This window comes from Coprinopsis cinerea (assembly GCF_000182895.1).
Source record: "Coprinopsis cinerea okayama7#130 chromosome 13 map unlocalized cont3.13, whole genome shotgun sequence".
Lineage (NCBI taxonomy): Eukaryota > Fungi > Basidiomycota > Agaricomycetes > Agaricales > Psathyrellaceae > Coprinopsis > Coprinopsis cinerea.
The window spans coordinates 66,563-85,764 of NW_003307532.1; the positions used below are offsets into that span (position 1 = coordinate 66,563).

Genomic DNA, 19,202 nt, shown 5'->3' on the forward strand with positions numbered 1-19,202 from the left:
GCCTGCTCTTGGTAGACTTGGTTATATGTAGATTCGAGTTTGTTCGTGGGCAAGCGAGGACTGAGTATGTACTGGTCTTGGTAAAGTGGAGATTATTCTTGGTAAATCAGCCTAGAAACCTTGGCTCCAACCAAACACGAGGGAACCTCATGCCTTGGAGACGGTAGTCGCGCCGAGAGCTTCCCGAATCTGAACTGTCATTCAAACGTCCCTAGGGCCTACACAACACACATCCTAACCCATCCGAATCCGATCCTTAAACCCATCGTCCAAGATCCTAAAACCCATCCGACTCCGAGTCCTAAAACCCATTCAACAACTCAACAGCCTTCATCCCCCAGCCCACATTCACAAAATCCAGCATCACAAAATTAGGGTTCCGGTCCTCCATAACCTCAGCAGCGCACTGATACGCGTGGTGCACGATACTCTGGAGGCCGTTCGTGCGCGGCGAGTTGAGTCGGTCGGGGAGTCTGAAGCCGGATTTTGCTGTGGGTAAGGAGTGTTAGGCGTTAGTTTGTCTCTTCCTGTAGGAATGACGAAGGAAGGAGGTGAAAGGAAGGGAAGGGATGAGGGGAGTAAAAGGAGAGGCGCGGGGAAGGATCGGAGGCGAGAGGGAGGAGAAGAGCGAGAGAGAGAGAGGAATGACGTACTGAAGGGAAAGAGGTCAATGTTAAGGTTATGATTGATCAGGTAGAGCTGCTGAGTAGGCATGAGAGGTCCAGCCGTTCGGTCCACCTTGCAAGGGAACGAGGCGTCAGTGGGGTTATGCGGGTCTTCCCACATCTAGAGCAGCGAGCGAGTGGCCAGGTTGGTCGAGTCGAAATTTGCGGAGATTGAAGCCACATTTATCAGACGATTTACGAATTTGAATTTTTGTGGACGAGCATCGAACGAAGCCAAGTCAGCAAATGCCATCCATCCAGCTCAACCTAGAAACCACCACGCACCATCTGGAACTGCGGCAAAATGTACTCCTTCTCAGGTTCAGCAGGTTTCTCAGCGCCTTTATCCAAGAAGACGACCACACGGCGCCCGGAATCGATCATCTCGCGGAGGGTGGGCCAGTCGTCGCGCGTCATGATGGGTTGGGGCGGGATGTACGCTAGTTGGTCCATGCCTGGAGGTATCGGTGGCGGTTACGGCGACGGGACGAGACCAGATGAGATGAGATGAGGTCGGGGAGGAGAACATATAGTTGACAAGACATGATCGGACGTGAGGGGAGGGAAGAGAAAGGTCGGTAAGTGGGTAAGTTCAAACGATGGAGGCAGTCGAACGCACCAGTCTTCTCGAACACAGGCTTCCAAACCTCCTCGACCGACAGTTCCTCAGGGTTGGTGAAGACAAATGTCATAACCTCGTTCGGGTTCTCCTCGAGGAACTTCTTGACTTTGAGAAGGTAAGCTTCGACGGAGCCGCCATCGAACAAAGCGCAGCCTAGTTAACAAGAAGTCGATCTCTGGGTTAGTCCTAGTGCTTCACAGAAGTCGCGGATAGCTTCGACGTACTGGTATGGCAGAAGTGCAGGACGCCATTCTTCCTGTAATCGAGTAATTGGGTCAGTCAATTCCGGAGAGTGATACGAAGACACCGAAGAACCCACATGTGACTCTGAGCCTGCAACATCCTGACGCCCATCTTCATCTGTGCCTCCAACGGGACCTCTTGTGTGCGCGAAACTGATAAGAACGAAGACCACACCGTTAGCGTCGATTCAGGGTTATTTTTAGGAAAGAGGAGCGAGGCATAGCCCCGACGATCGAGGGCCCTAGAACGATGATCGATGGGACGAGAGAGGAGAGGTGGACGTACGAGCGTAGAAATGAGGGCTATCCGCAAACGAGTCGTGTGATCCAAGGAAGGTGACGTTCCCGTACTTCCTATCGCACAATTCAGGGTGTCCGTTACACGCTTTCTCGTCCGAGCTATCCGTACCCAATCTCCAGCATCAGCACCGCACTCGTTTAAAGCCCAAAAACAGAATTCAACGCACCTCTGTCGTTGAACAACCTCATCCATAACCCCACCCATCCTCTCAACCACATTCACCCTCTCCTCGGCGCCACCAACGAGGCTCCTCTCCCGCATAGCAATCGAGGGACGCACAGGCACCGGACCAGCCGACGCCAATCCCACAATTTGCGAGAAGAGGAGGAGGGAAACTGCAAATAGTGCGACCAGCGACATTGTTCTTGTTGTTCCTCGTTAATGACCGGTGCGACGACGACGCTCAGCGTGCGTGCGTTGGGGTTGGAGTTGCTCTGCAACCTGCTTGTTGGACATTCCGGGTGTTGAGGGGCAGGAGGTATTCGGGGGTAGAGGGCGGAGGCCGAAGTGGTGAGCGCCGGGTGCGTCGATGTGTGTCGGGATAAAAGTGATTGAGGGAGCAGAATCGTCAGAGGCAAAAAACGAGTCGAGCATCGGTAATTCGCATTGGTCGAATGGACGAGATGGCACGTTGGGTACCCATCACGAAGATTTCAGGGAAGGTATGCAAGTCAGTATACAGTCTCGATACTTCGACATTTCGAGGATACGTACGATGACGGGAAGAGGCCAGCTCAACCCAAAACCGATCTGTTGGTGGTCAATAATAAAGGGATGCACACTGTGTGTGTTACGTTTCTGATGTCGGGCGCTGTGATGTTGCGTGCACAGCCTGGCTGATGTGCCAAGCAACGTGGTGATGGGGTATCCTTCCGTGCTTCTTGGCATGGGCGCTTATTTCCTCATCGCGAGAATCCAGGGCTGCCAAGCCGAATTCATGCAGTGACAAAAACGACGATGTTAAGTGCAGGTCTGAATCGAAAATAACAGCCGGTCTATGTAAGAATCTTCCTCGGAATATCGTGCTTAACATGCGGTTCAAACATTCTATCAAAAATCAGGGCCTTGAAGCCCACACTGAGGTTACTATACTGTTCCACCAAACGAGGCGGAGCCTCCACATCCACAACTTCCATCTCCATATCCGTCGGAGCCGTCTCCCCAATCCTCGTAGGTCCACCAGTCGGGCACCGCACATACAATCTCTCGACACCCGCCAGGAACCTCGGCCAATCCCACCGATCCTTATTCTTCAACTCCTTCACGCTCCCCACCTTTTCCTTAACCACCCGCTCTTCCATCGATTCCTCGATAACACGATCCGGGAGGCCCCAAGGAAAACGAAATGAGACGTCCATATCGATATCCAGCGGAGGAATGCCGAGCGCTTTGCGGAAATTGTGCTTGAAGAAGAGCTGGTACATCGTGATGTCGATGTATTGGAGGGAGATGCAGGTGAGGTTGGGGAGGAGCTTGTAGAATGCAATGTAGTGCAGGAACTGGCTCGGAACATCGCCCATGGGTGAGGTGTGCCAGTCCATGGGAGGTGGGAGGACGGCTTTCTCGACTCGGAACGTCAACGTCTTGGCTAGAGTTCGAGGAGACATGGTGATATTCCTCTCGGGCGGGCTGGCGAGCTCGCGAAAGTTGACGGGGAGAGGCGAGTTGGTGAGGAAGCGGAGGTAGTACTCGCAAAATGACGGTGAGGGGACGTAAATGTGGGTGCGAGAGAGGAGGGTGAAGGCTTCGTTCCACCACTTGCACACCAGCGGGAAGGTTGTCATAATCTGGATCCTCTCGTCGTTGGACTGGTCGTCGTCAAACCATGCTTGCAGTATAATGTTGTAGTAGACGCGGACTGGAAACGCAGATCTGTCCTGTGTGTTTGGTTCGGTGACTCTGAGGTCCATTGTGGAAGAAGTAAACAGAGACGAGTCCGTCTTTTGAATCTGAGACCGCGACACCGAACTGATGAACGATCGACAATTGTCTCGGATAGGGGCTCTTCGAATGTGAGGTCAGCCAAGCCACTCGTCTGTGATCTCGGCGATCGACTGGCCTCGAAGCGCCTGAAGCCTGCAGCTGGAATTGCGATCCTTCCCTTGGACGCTGACCTACAAACAAGCCCACAACTAGTGGGAGGAGCGTAGATGTCGGCTCGCAGAGGCCTCGGTACCGGAATGCAGTGATCACCTTGCGAGCGCAGTCATCATGGGTCAATTAGGTACACACAGTGCCCCCAACAGAAAAGCGTATATAAGCCTACTACCATCGGACGTGGACCGTCAACAGGGGAGTCCAGGCTTCAGACCCCTCTTACCTATCTCACAAGTACTCTTTCGCTATTTAATCGTCACCTAAACTTCTCCCAGTATGCCCAAACCCCACTTCACGACCGAGAGTGAGGCTGTTTACAAGGTACGTCCCTAAGCCTGCGTTGTATGGGTTGATTTGACAGTGCTACATACGAATAGAGAATTCAACGCCGGAAGCGCCATCGCCCAAAAGGAACTTCAAGGATGCTCGAATGGTGGCCGCACACAGTCGATGATCCTGACAAGTATCACTATAACCGTGCCATGGCTTTTGTAAGTCTCGGAGTCGCAATTTACCTTTCTTCTCCTGCAGGTGATGAATCGACTGACCGCGCATTGCTTTAGAGGGAGAATGTCCATCCACCCCCGACTAAACCCAAGAAGCGGACGTCGGCAGTGAAGGAGACGTATCCGTCGACGAGAGGTTGATGACACAATATTGGAAGATACCCTGCTTGCATAATGGAACAGAGGACTTCGATGAGCAGGAGTTCTTTGAGAGTTTGGAGGAGTCCCCGTCAAAGAGAGAAAAAACTGTGGACGAGGTGCCGTTGACGGATTTACCCATTCGTTTCTCGAAGCCCAAAGGTGCGCATGTTTACGATGTCTCCTTCAAAGGGACGGTACTGATGCACGGGTTGGTAACGGGGATTAAACGAGATTACGAATTCGTTGACAAGGTTCAAGACGTGCTCGTCCTCGACGACGAGGTGCTGAGCGTACTATCGGAGGAAGACTGGGAGGAGATTTTCGCAGAGATCGAGGAGTCCGATTCCACCAGAAGAAGTCTCTATGCGACCGTGGCTGGAGAACAAGGAAAACAACGCTGGCGCTCGCTTGGTAATGCAAACTCCGACAAAGCCGACAAAGCGTACCAGGAGCGTAGAAGCCTTGAATTAGACGTCTGTAGGGGACAGCGAGCTCCAGCGCTGACTGCCGAGCAGTAGAAGCACGTTGTACTGGAGCAACAGTTGAAGCTTTCACTTTGGTAACTTGGTCCATGGGCCTCGGACTTGACCTTGACCTCAGGCTATTCTTGTTGCCGCCGGACATTCCGACACACCGTTCTATGATTTCCAATTTCCAATGCTATGTTTAGTGCCACTCAGCTTCGAAATTTGTAAGGCTGCTAGCGCTTACATCGGTCATCCTGGCGAGAACCACAATCAAAACATAGCAGAGCAGACATTGAGTGCGATGATTGGATGAAACAGAGCAGGGTGAGTTGCCGAGGTTTAAGTATAGCTTCGCGACATTCGGACGTCGGAGAGATAGATGACAAAAGCAGGTTGGAGTGGAAGTCGTTCAGGAGGTATGGATTGGTCTGGTCGAGTTCACAGAATCCGCATGAGCCCTGGACTAGAGGACGCACAACCTATAAAAGACGTTGGGTTTCACCGCATCGCCTTCAACCCATCGAGCTACTTAGCCACTTTTCGCTCACCAAAGCCCCAACCAACCAACAATGCAGTTCACCAGCCTCATCTCAACTCTCACCGTCGCCCTCATCGCAGCCGCCACACCCGGCGCTGCTCTCAACTACCGCTCGTACTCCAGCACCGTCTCCTGCTCCGGGCCCAGCTTCGGCTGTAGCGACGGCGGCGCAGTCTGCTGCGGCCCAATGCCCGCCGGATTCGGGTTCTCTGCGCAATTCGACAACCTCGCCGCTGGAACCCAAGGCCAAGGCTACACCGACCAATGCAGGGCCTTCCTCTTTGCCGTCTTCGGCCCTGGAACTAGGTGCTGGAACGGTGGAGGAGCGCGCGCCAATTACTTGAACTGGTTCCATAGCGCTGGCCGTGTTGCGTCGAGCGAGAGTGGCAAGGCGTGTGTTGCGCCTACTGATTTCGAGTATGAGGATGGAGAGGGTGTGAAGCATGCTATCAAGGTCCCGGTTGGCAATGCGAATGCGACTGAGGTCATCGCCGAACATTACAGGAACAAGAACTGGGCTGCCCTCGCTGCGTATGAAGCGCTTTAACCGGTGCGTTGTCCATTCTATTGATTAAAACTTTGCCAGATAGTTTGAACTGATGTGAGGTCCCAGGTCTCGATTTTTGAAACATCTTTCAATCGGTTGTTCGTTATGCATTTCGCTCTGCTTTCCTCGTTTTATGCCATTCAGCCGCTTCTGCTGCGCTCGTAGTAGTTAGTGCATGTAGCTCGACGCAATCAATTAGCCAAGAATGCGACGATGAGGTCATTATCTTACCTCAGCCATTGTCTAGTGCACCGTTGGGTGGTCAAATTAAGCGCTCGTGCTTGAACGTTAGAGGAAAGCCGAGGCCAGTGCCGTGATTCACCGCGCAACTTGAAAGTGCCGATTGATGCCGAGTGGAGCGGGGACGTCAGAATTTGGATATTGGACCCCTTGCTTCACAAACGAAATTGGTTACTTAGAGTCGATGAAGCCTTTCGTCGCCAGGTTAGCCTCCGTAGGCGAGACCCTTGATTATGACAAGCCACAAGTCACAAACCGCTTTTGACGGCTTTTCCTCTGCCGGGAATGCCAGCGGCGCCTAAATTTGCCTAAAGGGTCCGAACCCAATTCGCCTGACTCGTTCCGCCGCGGGGGCTTCAGTTTGTCATTGAATGTCACTTCGGGCCCTCGTCTCTCGGTCGCGACCTGTCCTTATTAGCGCCCAAATTTCTGGTTATAAAGGTTCCAATCGCTTCTACTCAGCTAAGCAAGTCAGAATGGGCAAGAAGAAATCGAATACCCCAGGCGAGGAACACCTACTTTTGCCAACGCCGCCTACCGAGAAGCCTATCGTCGACACCCACACCCACATCGCGTCGACATTCCAGTTCTACCAAACGAAGTACAACAAGCAGGGTACTGCAAAGTACGAAACCGTATTCGATTTCGTGAAGGGGTTGTACAAGGACCGGAAAGTCGAAAGTATCGTCGACGTCTGGTGCGAGCCAGCCGTGAACAGATTATGGAGGGAATTTGCGGATTCTGCAGTCACGGAAGAGGATAGAATAAAGAACTGGGACGGGATAAATTACTGGTTTGTTATGGGTGCGTTGTATCAACTTCTTCATTTGAACCTCGACTAAGCCAATTCCAGGTGTACATCCGTAGGTTTCGATGAAACCTTTTCACAGATCTGGCGCTCATTTCGTCGCAGACACGAAGCTAAAAGCTATACAGACGAAGTAGAGAATCAAATGTACGTTTACTCAACTTGTTTCGTCCCGATCCAAGCTCATTCTTCTTAGTTTAGAGGCCATGCAACATCCTAGATGCGTTGGATGGGGAGAGATGGGTCTCGACTACCACTACGATAACTCCCCTCGGGAGACACAACGGGAGGTCTTCGCTCGTCAACTTCGGCATGCAGTGCGGTTAGGTAAACCATTGACCATCCACACCCGTGAAGCAGAGGAGGACACCGAAAGATTGTTGAAGGAAATCGTTCCGAAAGAGCACAAAGTATGATCAGGCATTTCACGTTCCTCATAATCAGCTTTGACGACTCCTTAGATCCATATTCACTGTTTCACCGACTCGCCCGAGTTTGCTCAGCGGCTTCTTGACCACTTTCCCAACCTCTACATCGGAATCACGGGCGTCATCTCTTACTCAACCAACGCCAACACTTCACAGGTCATCAGGAATATGATTTCTGCCCAAACTGAGACTTCGAACAAGCTTCGGATTCTCCTCGAAACAGACGCGCCGTATATGGTTCCGGCCAACCTGTACGAGTCTGCCCCTGCGCTCAAGGGCAAGCGGCTACCACTCTGCCACACAGCTATGATACCTTGGGTCGCCGAGTTTGTTGCTGGTGTTGCCGGCGAGGGGTGGAGCTCGGATCGCATCATGGAGGAGGCGAGGGAGAATGCGAAGGCGATGTATGGCGTGTGATAGAGTGGCCTCCCTGGTCCTGTTGGCATCACCACTCCGATCCTTTGTTGTATGTACCAGGCCAATGGTATGGGCTGACTCGTCTTCATTGTTGGAGCTCCAGTTATTCGTGACCATCACCTTTCGACCAAGCACCGCTCCCTCGAGCTGTCAAGTCCATGGCTGACAGAAACGTGACTTCGTAGTAAAACAAATCTGCTGAAAACATGTCTTCCACAACACTCACCGATCCCACACAGTATTACGCTTCGCTCTCAGTCAATTTCGCGAGGATCCCATGTTAATTCTGCAATTGGGGTACGACACGCTATGACCTCGAGTTGACTGTGGCTGTGATGACCATCGTCTTGTTCGAGGCAGATTATCGAGTGGAAAGCGCCTACGTTCCGACACTCAATGTGCACAACAAGCAATTCGACCAATCAGAACACACTTGGGATAGATTCCACAAACTACTGTACATTTCTAAGTAGAAGAAACGTGTATCAAGCCTGAAGGGAGCGAGAACGAGAGACCGTGATTAAATGGCATACGCACGGATAAGTTCCAGTTAAAGGAAAGAGAAATAGAAGAATTCGAAAATTTAATGGAAGTCGGCGCGTTCAGTACAGTAAACGTGCAGGGGAGGGCAATTGGGGATGACTTGTTGGCGGAGTTCCAGGAGGCTTTGGAGATGGCGTTTCACCTCTGGAACCCATTGGGGATGGACGTTAACTATGTTCAGGCGCTGCAAGGCGGGGAAAGGAGGCTGATAGACGTTAGGAATGTTGGTTTTCATCATACGTTCATGGTCGGTGAGGAACAGGACGGTGCCACCTGAAGCTTTGACATGGACCACTTGGGGAAAGACTGCAAAGAATTCCTGCAAATATTCATAGGGGATATCGGGGAAATCCTCTGAGTTAATCTGGAAGACCAAGTCGAGCTCCTTTACTTCACCCGCCATTTTTTGGAAGTGACGTTGTCGAGAGATGTAGGCAAGGAAACCTGCAAAATCACTGAGCCCGAAAGGCTCAAAGTAATCACCCTGAGAAGGGTCCCAGCGAGTCATCTCCATCTTCAACGAATCTCCAAATACTCCATCCGCACCACACATGTCAAGGCGGACGAAAGCCCTGCAAAGCGTCAGTCGCAAGCCGCTGTAAATCTTACCAGCCCATATTCGGTCGAGTCGAGTAAAGGTCTCGTGCCCGGCATTGGTGACATGTCCATCACGGGGGCACTCGTCAACAGTGAACTCGAAGCGATACCTGCAGGACAAAGGAAGATCGAGTCGGATCAATGCAGCCGTGGCGCCTAGAAGATCGCCTGCGATGCGAACGTGCTTGGCTCTGTGCAAGGGAATGGGGGGGACTGCCTCGAATGGTTGGTAGCACTGCTCGTCGTCGTCGAAGTCGCCAGAGGGGAATCGGAAGTTTCCAATTGAGACGAACTCAACCGAAGGTGTATTTCGCAAAAGTCCGATGCAGTCCTCGTGCTTCAGATCATCGTCGTCAATTCGGGGAAGGAAATAATGAACTCCGGCGACATTGCTAAGCGCTGGGACCTTGTCGTTGAGGAGCTCCAAGTTTTCGATGTGGATAACTCGCAGCGAGGGAGCAGAATTAGCGAAGAGACTTGGAATCTCGATGTTGGAGTACGCGTTTCCCTTGAGTCTGAGACCCTGAAGAGAAGGTGCCGGTTGACTCAAGGTGACGAGCCAAGACTGGTCCGGTTCGCCTTCAAACTCTACATCAAAGAGTCGAACACGATGGAAGTTGGCTCGGATAGCATCCCAATGGTACCCAGTCAGAGAGGATGTTCCCAACTTGGCGGTGACTTCTGTGCTAATAAGCAATGGATAGTTGCCGGACCGGGCTAGGATAGAGCCGTAGGTGGACGGAGAGACTTTGTGAGCACCAGCAAGGGCAGCCCACACACGCTTCGCATTTACGGTGTGCTCGCGCCAAGTCTTACAAACAGCCGAAGCATTGACAACGTCTTTTAGTTTCTCGTTGTGGTCCCGGTCGGAAGTCTCTCCAGCTGAAACGAGGTGGGCAAGCACCTTGTCCAAGATATCAAACGGAATGTCCGACCACGTCGCCATGATGATAGTAAATCTAACAAGAGAAAGGGGTTGTTGCTGTATCGATCGCGAGTGCTGCTGGATTCGTGTTTGAGCTAGACGGGAGACTTGTGAAGAATCCAACCGATTTTGCGCTGCGCCTTTATGGAATTTTGAGGTGTGGACCGTTGCCACTGGAATATTTGGCCGTGCTCGGGGAAAATGGCCTTGGCGCTTATCATACACCTGGTCTTTGCTTCATCAGCAAAACCTAGATATGATTCCGAGAGCTTACGGGTATGGTAAGAATGACGTATCGTTGTAAGGAATGACGTTTTGATCGGAACCTCCAAAAGATCCCGTAAGCTTCGTCAAACCTTGCAAGGTTTGTCGAAAGCTTATAATCTTTACTGTTACCTTGTAATGTTGGTAGTACATTACCTTTACCTTGCAATGTGAAGTGACGTTCTTACATTCTCCTCGGCTTCCTTCTAATTTCCCCAAGTCCTTGCAATCTTGCCTATCCCTTTTCTGGCGTGCGAGCTTCCCACCACCTCTCGCCGCGGCTATGTTTATAGTTGACGTCGTGACGTCTATGGATTCAATATACTAAAGATCTAGAGTACATCGATTCCCAGTCGCCTCAATACAGCGCAGAAATGTCGCATATCAGTAGTCCAATGCTATCAATTTTCCTGTCTCAAACTTTTTGGTTTGCTTCAAAGTTCAATAGGTTGGTCTCTTCTCTATGAGGGCAGCAGTGGTCCCAGACAACGCGACGTCGCGATCCTTGAGAGGCTTTGGACAATCTTACAAGGATCCTGGGAACCTTGCGAGGATGGAGCAACCTTGCAAGGTTCCGAGAAATCTTACCACGTTCAAGATAATCTTATAAGCTACAAAAGATCATGTCACTTTCCCACTTTTTCTTATAAGGTCTACAAGATCCCGCGTGTTTACAAGAAATTATGAACCATACAAGGTGGCCAAAATTTCTGGTAATCATATCTGGGTTTTGCTGATGTTTGTGCAAGCGCTGTCACCGTCTGTGTGACCATTGTCTCCTTCGATACTGGCCTCCAAAAAGACCTTCTATTTTCCCCATAAGGACATGTCATTATCTCGTATCGACATCGCTTTGACCCATTGTCTGGTTCTACCGGGTTTTCCGTCAGTGAGCTCGAACTCGTAACATGTACTGAACCCTGAACCATTCTGGAACAGAACTTTACCGACATATCTGTAACTGGAGTAGCATACCATCAGCCTTAGAGCTGATTCGTCTTAATGGTTCAACCGGATTAACGCGTTGGGCGAGAGTTACTGAGCAGTGAAGCCCAAAGGCGTGCGAACTATTTCCCACTTTGGCCGAAGTCCGAGTCCAAGCATCTTTGCCACTTTGTGGGAACCAAACAAAACCAACATATAAATGCGAACGAGGGTCCTTTCCATCCTTTAACCACAACCACCATCTCAAATCCATTTATCGAATCTATTTCTTGGTTCTACTGACTAAATCCTGCAAGGACGTCATGTCTGCACTCTCCCATCCTTACGGTTATACGGCCGCTCAGGCTATCGAATTGTTTGGTGCCAATATCCTCGACGAGTACATGCGCAAGGTAAGTGTTATTCAGGCCTATGGGAATGACGACGCTGATAGTCCTAACTTCATACAGCTGGGAATCAATGGTGCGATCGGCTCCCCCGAGGAATGGATGGACGTTGGCCACTTTGTGGCATGGGCGTCAGGCTATATTACCGAAGAAGTGAAGAAAAGCGACTCAAGTTCCACATCTGGTGCAATGTCGAAGCATAAACGTTCCCTCGATCTTCTAGTTGACTCTCAGGTGGACGATGGAATAGAAGACGGCCCTTCGAAGAGACCGCGACCTACCGAGGACGAAGACGACGCGAGCGACACGACCATTGTAAGCCTGCGTTCTGACGCTTCCAAGCACGACAACAACATTTCGACACTCTGCCATGACGTCCTTGGTCATATCCTCGGCTACCTCGTCGACGAGGTGGCGCACTGCTCTGAGCCACCTAACCAACATGCCGCCCTCATGCAACTGCTCACCTTTGCTTCAGTCTGCACCTCATGGAGGAAGATCGCACTCAACTCTGCCGTCGAGTGGGCCAAGTTTGCCGGATGCTACACCGTTTCCCCCAAGCTCATGGAGTTAATTCTGGAGCGAAGTGGAAAGGCGCCTTTAGTCGTCGATGCGGACGTTCAAAGAGGGATTCGCTTTCATGAAGTCCTTTCCGAGGACTTTGAGGCCAAAGGATCGGATTCAAACATCATCGCGAATATGCGATCAGTAATTGCCCATTCCGAGCGTTTCCGCGAGTTGAAGCTTTACTTCCATGACAGACTGTCCATACAGGAGGCTGATGGCCTCAATAAGCTCTTCTCTCGGCGCATGGACTCTTTGGAATTCTTGGATATTGAGGGCGTTGCAGATGGTCCACGCGACGTCATTTTAAGCACGACTAACCTCTTTGGCGGCTCGACCACGACCTCTCTGAAGCGGCTTGAGCTCTACGGGGTCACTTTTTCTCCATGCTCCTGGGGAATGACATTCTTCAAAACCGTGGATTACCTTGGGCTTGGGCACTGGTTGTTTGACCATGATCCCTCCGTCAAGCTCGCTTGGATGGAACCCCTCAGAGCTCTCACGTCCTTGAACTGGCTCATCACCGGTTACTTCTGCATTCCTACCGATAACAGGAGAGTCGACTATTACATAGATCGTATCGATCAAATCCAGCCTGTGTCCCTGTCCGGACTTAAAACGCTTCAGCTTGAAGGCAATCTTCCTGGGGTTTCGTTTGCTCTGGCGCTCATGAACATTCCTCAGCGATGCTCCGTCACCATCACCGCCGGGATTTGGGACGTTGATCTCGAGGGCATTGGCGAACGAACCTTTGCCCAACTCGATAAGATGTGGCCCGAAGATGGCTGTGATTGGGTGGGAGTTGCGATCTCGGAAGACACCCTTGAAATCATTGTCGAATTCAATGATTATAGATACGTCTTGGAAATTATGGGAGACCTAGGTCCAGAGGAGGGGGAGAACATTGAACAAGAAGTGGCTGAGGAATTCTCGAGAATTCTTAGCGGTCTCTCCAAAGGCCCTCGGTTCCAAAAGCTCGGTGCCCGTGCCATTTGGATTGATATCACCTGCAGAGTTGACGGTTTCATTAAAGGCGCAGACCATGAATCGTTGAGAGAGTTCTTCAGGTGCTTCAAGGAAGCTGAATCTCTGAACCTATCGCCAGGTGCCCTTGATTTTTTGACCAGTCGAAGGGCAGGCATGTGGCCAATTTTCGTGGACCTGAAGAATATTACAGTATACACCGGCTCTGGAACCAGAGAGTTTGACGAGATTGAGGAGATGCTGTTGATGTTTCAGCATATGTGGTACCTGTCTCTCGCTCTCAAGTATGAAACAGTGCCTTTATTGGAGTCTGTTTGTATCCGTGAAGGCGAATTGTTTGTGACTTTGTAACACTATGTCGAGAGGATGTACTTCTGAAATGCTCACATGTCTTCGAGTATATACTATGTAGTGGAGTGGGATTAGGAATATTAGTGGGATTGAAGTGGTATGCACAAATGAATGAATGAACGAATTAATGAAAGTCATATTACAGTCCTTGCGAACAGTGTATTCTAACCAGACTTTACTTATACTAATAGTCCAATTCTATGTGTCGTCCGTACGTGATTCTCTACCACCCGCGTATCCTCCCACCCTCGCCAACGGCGGAGTGGTTAAGCACGATTAGGTTGAAGGTCTGTATGCCTGTAGATAAGTTGCGTGGCTTAAGGCTGTTATGCTAATCGAATTGTCCTTGATTTGTAACTACCTCGTACGTAGCCTGCCGCGCCCCTCGCCCCTTGGGCCTTTCGTGCATGAGGTTTGCTTCTCTCCGTTTCACTCTCCCGTCCTCTCCACTACCAGTCCTTTCAGCCTCTCTGTTCTCCCCACATATTTCACCAGCTCTTTCATCTCTCTCTGCGTACCACAGATGTAGGCATACACAAAAAAGTGGGACGATGCCGCAAAAGAGTGGGATTGATATAACTTGCGTCTCCCTTCGAATTTAGCGTATGAAGACGCGCCTCTGCGCGAAATACAATATATCTCTAACCCCAACTCTAACAGCCGCCCTTCGGACGGCAGGGCTATCGAGCGAGAGGAGGCGGGAGCAAAAGAATGGGTTAATGACGTCTTTTGTCCCAATCCCACTCTTTTGCTCGCCATCCCACTTTCATTTCCAATCCCATTCTACTAAACTTGTCATCGCCCCATGTCTTCTTTCCCCTTATCGGCTTCTATCAGGTCGTTTGATCTCCTCGAGGAAGAGTATTAGAATTGGCGCCCGAGCGTCAGCACTGCCCAGTGCCCATGGCAAATGAAACCAACGAACGGGAGCACATGCTACGTCTATTTAGGAACTTGAATCACCTAACCTAGCCAAGATCTAAATCCAGACTATCTTGTGTGCCCGATGATGCGCAGATGATGTTGGTCATAAGGCCCCTATTCCATTTCAATCGAAGCTCGAGGACGTTCTCCGACGTTCTCCATATATTCTCACCCCCCATTCGGTCCCATTTGTCTAGAACATTATAAATACGAGGGGTCTCAGAGCGTCCCTGCTTCCTACTCCTCCCTTACTTGAGCTTTCATCTCCCTACCAATCCCTTCGAGCCAAAATGTCTGCACCTAAAGTCGAACAAGGCGAACAGATCCCCGATCCTCATGGAACCGTCGTCGAACTCCTCAAGGCTGGTGAAGTCATCCCAGATGTCATCCCCGAGTTCAGGCCCTCCCTGTTCTTCAGCATCATCTTCCCCGGCTTCAGCACCAGCGCTACTGAGATCACGATGGGGACGACATACGAGAGAGACAGAACTTTGAAGGAGCCCGAGATTGAAGTCGTCGCCACTGTTCCCGAGTTGTTGTCCGGTGAGTGTTAAAGCAGAATGACGTATGGGGTCTCGAGTGGATCTGATTGGGATATGCAGGCTCTTTGGAAGGGAACCAGACCTACACAATCGTGATGACTGATCCTGATGCCCCCAGCAAGCAAGACCCCAAGTTTGGCGAGTGGAGGCACTGGGTCGTAAGTCGTTCTTCATCGCTCCTGGCGTACTGTACAGCACTGATGCGGTTGATTTGGGCTAGACCACCGGTGTGAAGCTTCCCAAAGCTGGTAGCGGCGTCACCTTCGCAGCCAAGACAAAGCCCGCATCTACTCCCTACGAGCCACCCGCTCCCCCTCCAGGAAGCGGTCCTCACCGATACGGTAAGTCGCCGAATTACCGCCAGACTTCCTCAATTGATACTGACGTGTCTCCGAAGTTGTCCTCATGTTCCAAGAACCCGAAGGCTTCACCATCCCGCCTGACGCCGTTGAGTGCAAGGCCGATCTCGATAGCAGGCCCAAGTGGAATGCCATGAAGTTCGCTGAGAAGTATGGGTTGAAGCTTGTCGGAGCCAACTTCTTCATTACCCAGAGAGATTGAGCCCAGCCATCCAAAGATTTCGACATGTGTAAATAGTAGAATACTGCGAATGAAGCGCAAAGAATCTGATTTCAGTTGAATGGAAAGGATTCGAAGTCGCGGTGAGGGCTCTGGACACCGCGAGCGTTTAACGGGAGGGAGATAAGATTAGATTATCAATCATCACGACATACGCATTTGGTGATCAGTGGTCGGTGGTTGGTCCTTTCGCTCTTTTGTTCTCCTGAATGTATTGTTCTCCGCTCCTTTCTGTTTCCCCCATCCTGTGAGGGTAGGACCTGGCTGAAAGGCAGTCGACCCTTTGCTATCTGTGTAACCTCCAACATTTCACTTGAAGACTACGCCTCAGCGAGATATCCGCGCTCGAAATCAGCACCTCCGGATCGACAAGATGGCGCTCCTGAAATTAACTCCAACAGACAAGTACGAAACAGCGACCTCTCGCCTTCAACACGACACCGAGGAGGAACTCTTGAAGCATCTTCCCTCACATCCTGAGAACAAAGATGCGTCTAAAGACGCCAAACCTTCAACCGTTCTACAGAAGCAGAAGCATATGCAGTTCCTCATTCGAAATCTGATGGGCGGCTTCGGCTCGCGATATGTCAGCCAGGACGCCAGCCAGCCATGGCTGTTATTCTGGACTTTGCAGAGCTTTAGCTGCTTGGGCGTTGTGTTGGATCCAGGGAACAAGCAAAGGTGAGCCGCTGTACGCGTCGCGAATGTTCTTGCTCAACGATCATCGATAGGGTCATCGACAAGGTTATGAGATGGCAGCATCCTGATGGAGGATTTGGAGGCGGACCTGGTCAAGCCGCTCATCTACTCACGACCTACGCTTCCGTCTGCATTTTGTCCATGGTTGGCCGGCCTGGGCCAGGAGGTGGATGGGATGATATCGACAGGTGCGTCGCTTTGATCCGTCACTACCTTCAGCCCTAACGTTTGAACAGAAAGAAGGTTTATGAGTTCTTTATGTCTCTGAAACAACCCGATGGTTCCTTCCTTGTCTCACATCACGCCGAAGTCGACGTCCGAGGGATCTATTGTCTGCTCGTCGTCGCCATCCTCCTCGACATCCTCACGCCCGAACTCGTTGAAGGAACTGCTGAGTTCGTTGCATCGTGCCAGACATATGAGGGCGGATTCGCGTCATCATCGTTCCCAACCTACTTCCCGACCTCTTCGCCTTCCGAGAAACCCACGCCGATCCCAGGCCCTCGACCGGCCCTAGGCGAAGCCCACGGAGGATACACATTCTGTGCTTTGGCGGCCTGGGTCCTCCTCCAACCCTACGTCGAAGCCGCTATCCCCAACCCTTCCGATCGTCCCACTATCAACCTCAAGAACCTCACGCGATGGCTTGTGCAACTCCAGGGCACTGAATCCGAGCTGGGAGGCTTCAAAGGGCGAACGAACAAGTTGGTTGATGGGTGCTACGCGTGGTGGTGTGGAGGGAGCTTTGGGCTGCTGGAAGCGCTGGGTGTCAATTCGAAGCCATTATCCGACAATATCGCGACCGAGGAAGATTCGAAGGAGAAGAGCGAGGAGGAGTGGGATGATTTCGATGGTGAGTCCCGTATTATCTTTTGTCGAATCGGGGTTGTTAATGGCTATGGTCAGATGGTTTGTTCAACTCGAAGGCGCTTCAAGAATACGTTCTCCTTGCCGGACAACACCCTTCTGGAGGTTTGAGGGATAAGCCGCCGAAGTACGTTGCTGTTCTGACCACCACATCAGTCTAGCTGACATCTATCGACCAGACCCGCGGATGCGTACCACACTCTTTACTGTCTCGCTGGGTTATCTTCCGCTCAACACCGCATCTTCCCATCCAAACACAAATGCGAAACCTTCCTGAATACGAAATGGAAAGATGGAAAACGCAAGACGGATCTTGGGCTCAAAGAGGAAGTAGCCGAATTGGACGACCGTACGTATCGCGTTTCTCTCGCTCACCTCCAAGCCACCGTCATTGACTCTGATAATCTTGTTATAGGAGTACGAAAGGATTCTCTTGCGGCGCTTGTGTCATGGAGCGAGGATCCAATGTTCGCGACTACGTTCTGGCATATCGTTGGTGGGAAGGAGAATAGGATCAACGCGACCCATCCGATTACGAACTTGACTGTTACGCACACGGAAGATATCTGTAGGTGGGCGTATGGGTACTCTTAGCACTCTTTAGTAATTTTCTGTTGTTTTTGGTTCTGGATTAATTAATCACTGGAGTGGGCGATTAAGCAGTTTAATAGTCCAGTGTATACTTGACGGTGTATTATATGTAATGATTCCATGAGTTTGAACGAAGTTCACGCGTGATATGTGTGTCTAAAGGATTCGTCTTCGCGACGTATTTCGCTGGACGGCACCTTTGACCGGCTCAAACAATCCTGTATCTGATTCAACATCCAATTACTCTGCATACATAGAGGCATTCGAAAACAATCTAATCATAAAGAAGAAAGGGACTATGTAAGCCACGCCCAGTTCAGTAGGCAAAGCCTCATAGCGATTCCCTACTCGCAGGTACTCAGTCGTTAAACCCCTCGGAGGTACTAGTAGCACCCAACTCACAGTCTCTCGAGGCGCACCGGGGGGGCCTTCCCAAGTTTGACATCGTCTTCACCTCCTCCGAGGTAGGTGCACTCCCGGAGGGGTGTTAACAGGAAACTAATGTACCATTGTGCGGGTCGTCACCATGATACACGGGGGTGAGCTCTATTCCTTCAATCATGGAGGTCTGTAGAGTCCGTTAGCGCGTGCACTTGGTGAAGGGAGGACGTACGTACGTTTGAAAGAGCATGGGTTCCTGATACGGGTAAGTGTCGTATGTGCGAGTGCATCATCTCCGGCGAGGATAAGAGATGAACCATAGAGCTTTGAAAGTGTCGTTCAATAGGTTTTGGTGGATGGCTCGACTCGACTTTCCTGTCTGCATTTTATATAATCTAGGATGTTAAGCCACTGGCACACCTTTCTTTCGCGTGTTCTGTGGCATTCCATTTGAGCATTACACGTGGAGTGTTTTCAAAGGTCCCTTCGGTCTATTTGGTAACCCATACGGCCATCTAATGCCATTCCCTTTCCGAAAACTCGCCTTTGACATCCTGGGCGCTTCGTCAGTGCCGATGTAATCGTGATCGGCGATCAATTCGTCAATCTAACAGCGCGGCAACCGTCAAGCCAATGGGCTTTTTCCTCCTGTCACTCAACTTCAAACTATTCATTTCGGATTCGCCTCATTGGAAATGTGCCTTTTCTCTAATCCAGTTGCTCATAAATCGGCCCCGTGGAGAGACGTCTCAGAAACCGCGCACGATCCTGAAACACCCTAGAATTGTAACCGCGACCGTGACTTTCAGAAACACCGCTCTTGACTTGATATCGACTCCTTTCCTTTCTTCTCGAAATGACACGCACCAGTTCGGGATCTCTTTCAAGACTCGTCTTCTATCTTGCAACAAAATGGACCCCCTGCCACATACATTCTTGGCTGCAGTGTTCTTTCTCGTCATTCAAGAACCACACCACTCGAAGGCGATCATTTCCCTGTCACAGGTCAACAAACACTGGCGCTCGACCTCTCTTTGTTAC

General features: G+C 50.9%; 9 protein-coding genes across 9 annotated transcripts; 6 read left to right on the forward strand and 3 right to left on the reverse strand.

Moving 5' to 3' along the window:
- Positions 1–10: 10 nt before the first annotated feature.
- CC1G_15761 (hypothetical protein) lies at positions 11–2,274 on the reverse strand. The gene is made up of 8 exons (XM_002909996.1): positions 1,997–2,274; positions 1,816–1,928; positions 1,607–1,682; positions 1,512–1,543; positions 1,285–1,440; positions 951–1,120; positions 654–786; positions 11–489 (listed from the first exon to the last, which is right to left on the reverse strand). The coding sequence occupies exons 1-8, from the start codon at positions 2,188–2,190 to the stop codon at positions 302–304; spliced, it is 1,062 nt and encodes a 353-aa protein (XP_002910042.1). The 5' UTR covers positions 2,191–2,274; the 3' UTR covers positions 11–301.
- Positions 2,275–2,825: 551 nt separating this feature from the next.
- On the reverse strand, positions 2,826–3,740 carry CC1G_05571 (hypothetical protein; the record flags this gene model as incomplete). Its single annotated transcript, XM_001838038.1, has 1 exon — positions 2,826–3,740. The coding sequence occupies one exon, from the start codon at positions 3,738–3,740 to the stop codon at positions 2,826–2,828; it is 915 nt and encodes a 304-aa protein (XP_001838090.1).
- Positions 3,741–4,203: 463 nt separating this feature from the next.
- CC1G_05572 (hypothetical protein) lies at positions 4,204–5,092 on the forward strand (the record flags this gene model as incomplete). Its single annotated transcript, XM_001838039.1, has 4 exons — positions 4,204–4,248; positions 4,305–4,418; positions 4,491–4,541; positions 4,592–5,092. The coding sequence occupies 4 exons, from the start codon at positions 4,204–4,206 to the stop codon at positions 5,090–5,092; spliced, it is 711 nt and encodes a 236-aa protein (XP_001838091.1).
- Positions 5,093–5,573: 481 nt separating this feature from the next.
- On the forward strand, positions 5,574–6,370 carry CC1G_05573 (hypothetical protein). Its single transcript, XM_001838040.2, has 2 exons — positions 5,574–6,129; positions 6,193–6,370. The coding sequence occupies exon 1, from the start codon at positions 5,611–5,613 to the stop codon at positions 6,124–6,126; it is 516 nt and encodes a 171-aa protein (XP_001838092.1). The 5' UTR covers positions 5,574–5,610; the 3' UTR covers positions 6,127–6,129; positions 6,193–6,370.
- A 386-nt stretch (positions 6,371–6,756) lies between these two features.
- CC1G_05574 (hydrolase) lies at positions 6,757–8,019 on the forward strand (the record flags this gene model as incomplete). Its single annotated transcript, XM_001838041.2, has 5 exons — positions 6,757–7,170; positions 7,220–7,229; positions 7,280–7,321; positions 7,371–7,584; positions 7,636–8,019. Exons 1-5 carry the CDS (start codon positions 6,843–6,845, stop codon positions 8,017–8,019), a joined length of 978 nt encoding a protein of 325 aa, XP_001838093.1. The 5' UTR covers positions 6,757–6,842.
- A 583-nt stretch (positions 8,020–8,602) lies between these two features.
- On the reverse strand, positions 8,603–10,105 carry CC1G_05575 (hypothetical protein; the record flags this gene model as incomplete). The annotated part of the gene is made up of 1 exon (XM_001838042.1): positions 8,603–10,105. One exon carries the CDS (start codon positions 10,103–10,105, stop codon positions 8,603–8,605), a length of 1,503 nt encoding a protein of 500 aa, XP_001838094.1.
- A 1,490-nt stretch (positions 10,106–11,595) lies between these two features.
- CC1G_05576 (hypothetical protein) lies at positions 11,596–13,578 on the forward strand (the record flags this gene model as incomplete). Its single annotated transcript, XM_001838043.1, has 2 exons — positions 11,596–11,685; positions 11,743–13,578. The coding sequence occupies 2 exons, from the start codon at positions 11,596–11,598 to the stop codon at positions 13,576–13,578; spliced, it is 1,926 nt and encodes a 641-aa protein (XP_001838095.1).
- A 1,171-nt stretch (positions 13,579–14,749) lies between these two features.
- On the forward strand, positions 14,750–15,679 carry CC1G_05577 (hypothetical protein). Its single transcript, XM_001838044.2, has 4 exons — positions 14,750–15,045; positions 15,105–15,202; positions 15,265–15,385; positions 15,442–15,679. Exons 1-4 carry the CDS (start codon positions 14,793–14,795, stop codon positions 15,603–15,605), a joined length of 636 nt encoding a protein of 211 aa, XP_001838096.1. The 5' UTR covers positions 14,750–14,792; the 3' UTR covers positions 15,606–15,679.
- A 185-nt stretch (positions 15,680–15,864) lies between these two features.
- Positions 15,865–17,904, forward strand: CC1G_05578 (farnesyltransferase subunit beta; the record flags this gene model as incomplete). Its single annotated transcript, XM_001838045.2, has 7 exons — positions 15,865–16,304; positions 16,355–16,510; positions 16,559–17,175; positions 17,229–17,316; positions 17,369–17,538; positions 17,605–17,757; positions 17,861–17,904. Exons 1-7 carry the CDS (start codon positions 15,997–15,999, stop codon positions 17,902–17,904), a joined length of 1,536 nt encoding a protein of 511 aa, XP_001838097.2. The 5' UTR covers positions 15,865–15,996.
- Between the last annotated feature and the right edge of the window lie 1,298 nt (positions 17,905–19,202).